The sequence below is a fragment of the Brassica oleracea genome, chromosome C6 (assembly GCF_000695525.1).
Source record: "Brassica oleracea var. oleracea cultivar TO1000 chromosome C6, BOL, whole genome shotgun sequence".
Lineage (NCBI taxonomy): Eukaryota > Viridiplantae > Streptophyta > Magnoliopsida > Brassicales > Brassicaceae > Brassica > Brassica oleracea.
Genome location: NC_027753.1, coordinates 21,734,524 through 21,735,834, shown reverse-complemented (window position 1 = coordinate 21,735,834; position 1,311 = coordinate 21,734,524). Strand labels below are relative to the sequence as shown.

General features: G+C 39.4%; 1 protein-coding gene across 1 annotated transcript; it reads right to left on the bottom strand.

The window, feature by feature from the left end:
• Nucleotides 1-416: 416 nt before the first annotated feature.
• Nucleotides 417-1,004, bottom strand: LOC106299770. The gene is made up of 2 exons (XM_013735786.1): nt 741-1,004; nt 417-644 (listed from the first exon to the last, which is right to left on the bottom strand). The coding sequence occupies exons 1-2, from the start codon at nt 976-978 to the stop codon at nt 526-528; spliced, it is 357 nt and encodes a 118-aa protein (XP_013591240.1). The 5' UTR covers nt 979-1,004; the 3' UTR covers nt 417-525.
• Nucleotides 1,005-1,311: the final 307 nt, after the last annotated feature.

The following is a 1,311-nucleotide window of genomic DNA, read 5'->3' as shown; positions in this document are numbered from 1 at the left end:
TTAGTGATTTTCCCTTTTGTGTACTTATAACACATTGTGAGATTTTATGGGATCACTTTTGTGCCTTAATTAATTTTTCATCATGTTTTGGATCAAGATGGCTAATCTGGTCATGCCATAAGTGTTTATTTCGTGGTGAACCATACTGGTTACCATGGTTTTATGCCTCTTTCATACTGATCCTTAGCATAGAATAAATCAGTAGAAAATATGGGTATATGCATTCATAATGCTTTTAGGCGATTTTTCAAAAATCTAAAAGGAATCGTATTTTCTTTGCTCACTGGTTCAATGTAGAAAACATTGAATTTTTTCTTTCTTTATAACTCAATGGGTCTGAATAATGTCGTGTTTTTTGCCATTGTCAGTACCAATTAATTGATTTCAAGTGATTGTAGGAAGGTAAAGTTGAAGGCTGTTGCTACCTTGTCCTATATGTAGAGCTTCATCACAGGACCACTGCATCGAAGAGAACACATTTATTAAACAAAGAAGTATACGTCCAGAGCATAAATCTTAGATGACTCACTCATGTGTCTGAACATGAACCAAAATTCGCCGATCAGAAGCTATCTCGACTTCGTCAAGCACAAGACTCTCGTTAAGAGCCTGCTCATTCACCAATTTGATATGACCAATAAAATCTGCGATAAAAACATAACTTAATAAACAATCAAGAGATATCTGATCAACATACACAGATAGACTAAGCACAGATCATAAAATATAAGAGATCTTACCATACAGATCCCCTTTAAGGTCACAGGCCGCTTCGAACTGTTCATAACCATGGAAACAAAAACGGTCTTCAGGAAACCAAGTCGAACTGTCTGTGAGATCGGAGAGGGCAGACTTCCATGAGAACGCAATGGTCACGTCTGGATCAGCAACCCGATACACCTTCTTAGTCTTAGAACCAAAAAAATTGGTAAGTCTGTAGGTGGAATCGGGCTTCATGTGTCGTAGATAAGTGTCCATCCTTGATGGTGAGATGAGTCCCTGAATCACAGTGCCCTGTTTAGAACGAACAAATCAGGATTGTTAGTAATCTGTGTCGCAACATAAACAATAAAAAAAGAGAAGATGTCGGAACAAACCTCTGCGTCAACCAGAAGCATTTCTAGACCCATAAGTATCTTCGAGGATGTGTGTTTTGCCTCCCAAAAATGGATCAGACGAAATCTTAACTCGTCTTCCCGTGGTCCAAACGTCACATCCTTGAAGAACATGACGCGATCGCTGTTGTCGGAGGGGACATCGGAGCAGACAACGGCCTTTCCGTTACGTTTTGTCGAAGAGGAATCACCGGAG

What these genes read in the sequence shown, in the direction of transcription:
- LOC106299770 (XM_013735786.1), bottom strand. Translation starts at nt 978, where the DNA reads ATGGACACTTATCTACGACACATGAAGCCCGATTCCACCTACAGACTT. An exon ending in CCTTAAAGGGGATCTGTATG is followed by an intron (nt 645 to 740) that starts GTAAGATCTCTT and finishes TTTTTATCGCAG; the next exon opens with ATTTTATTGGTCATATCAAA.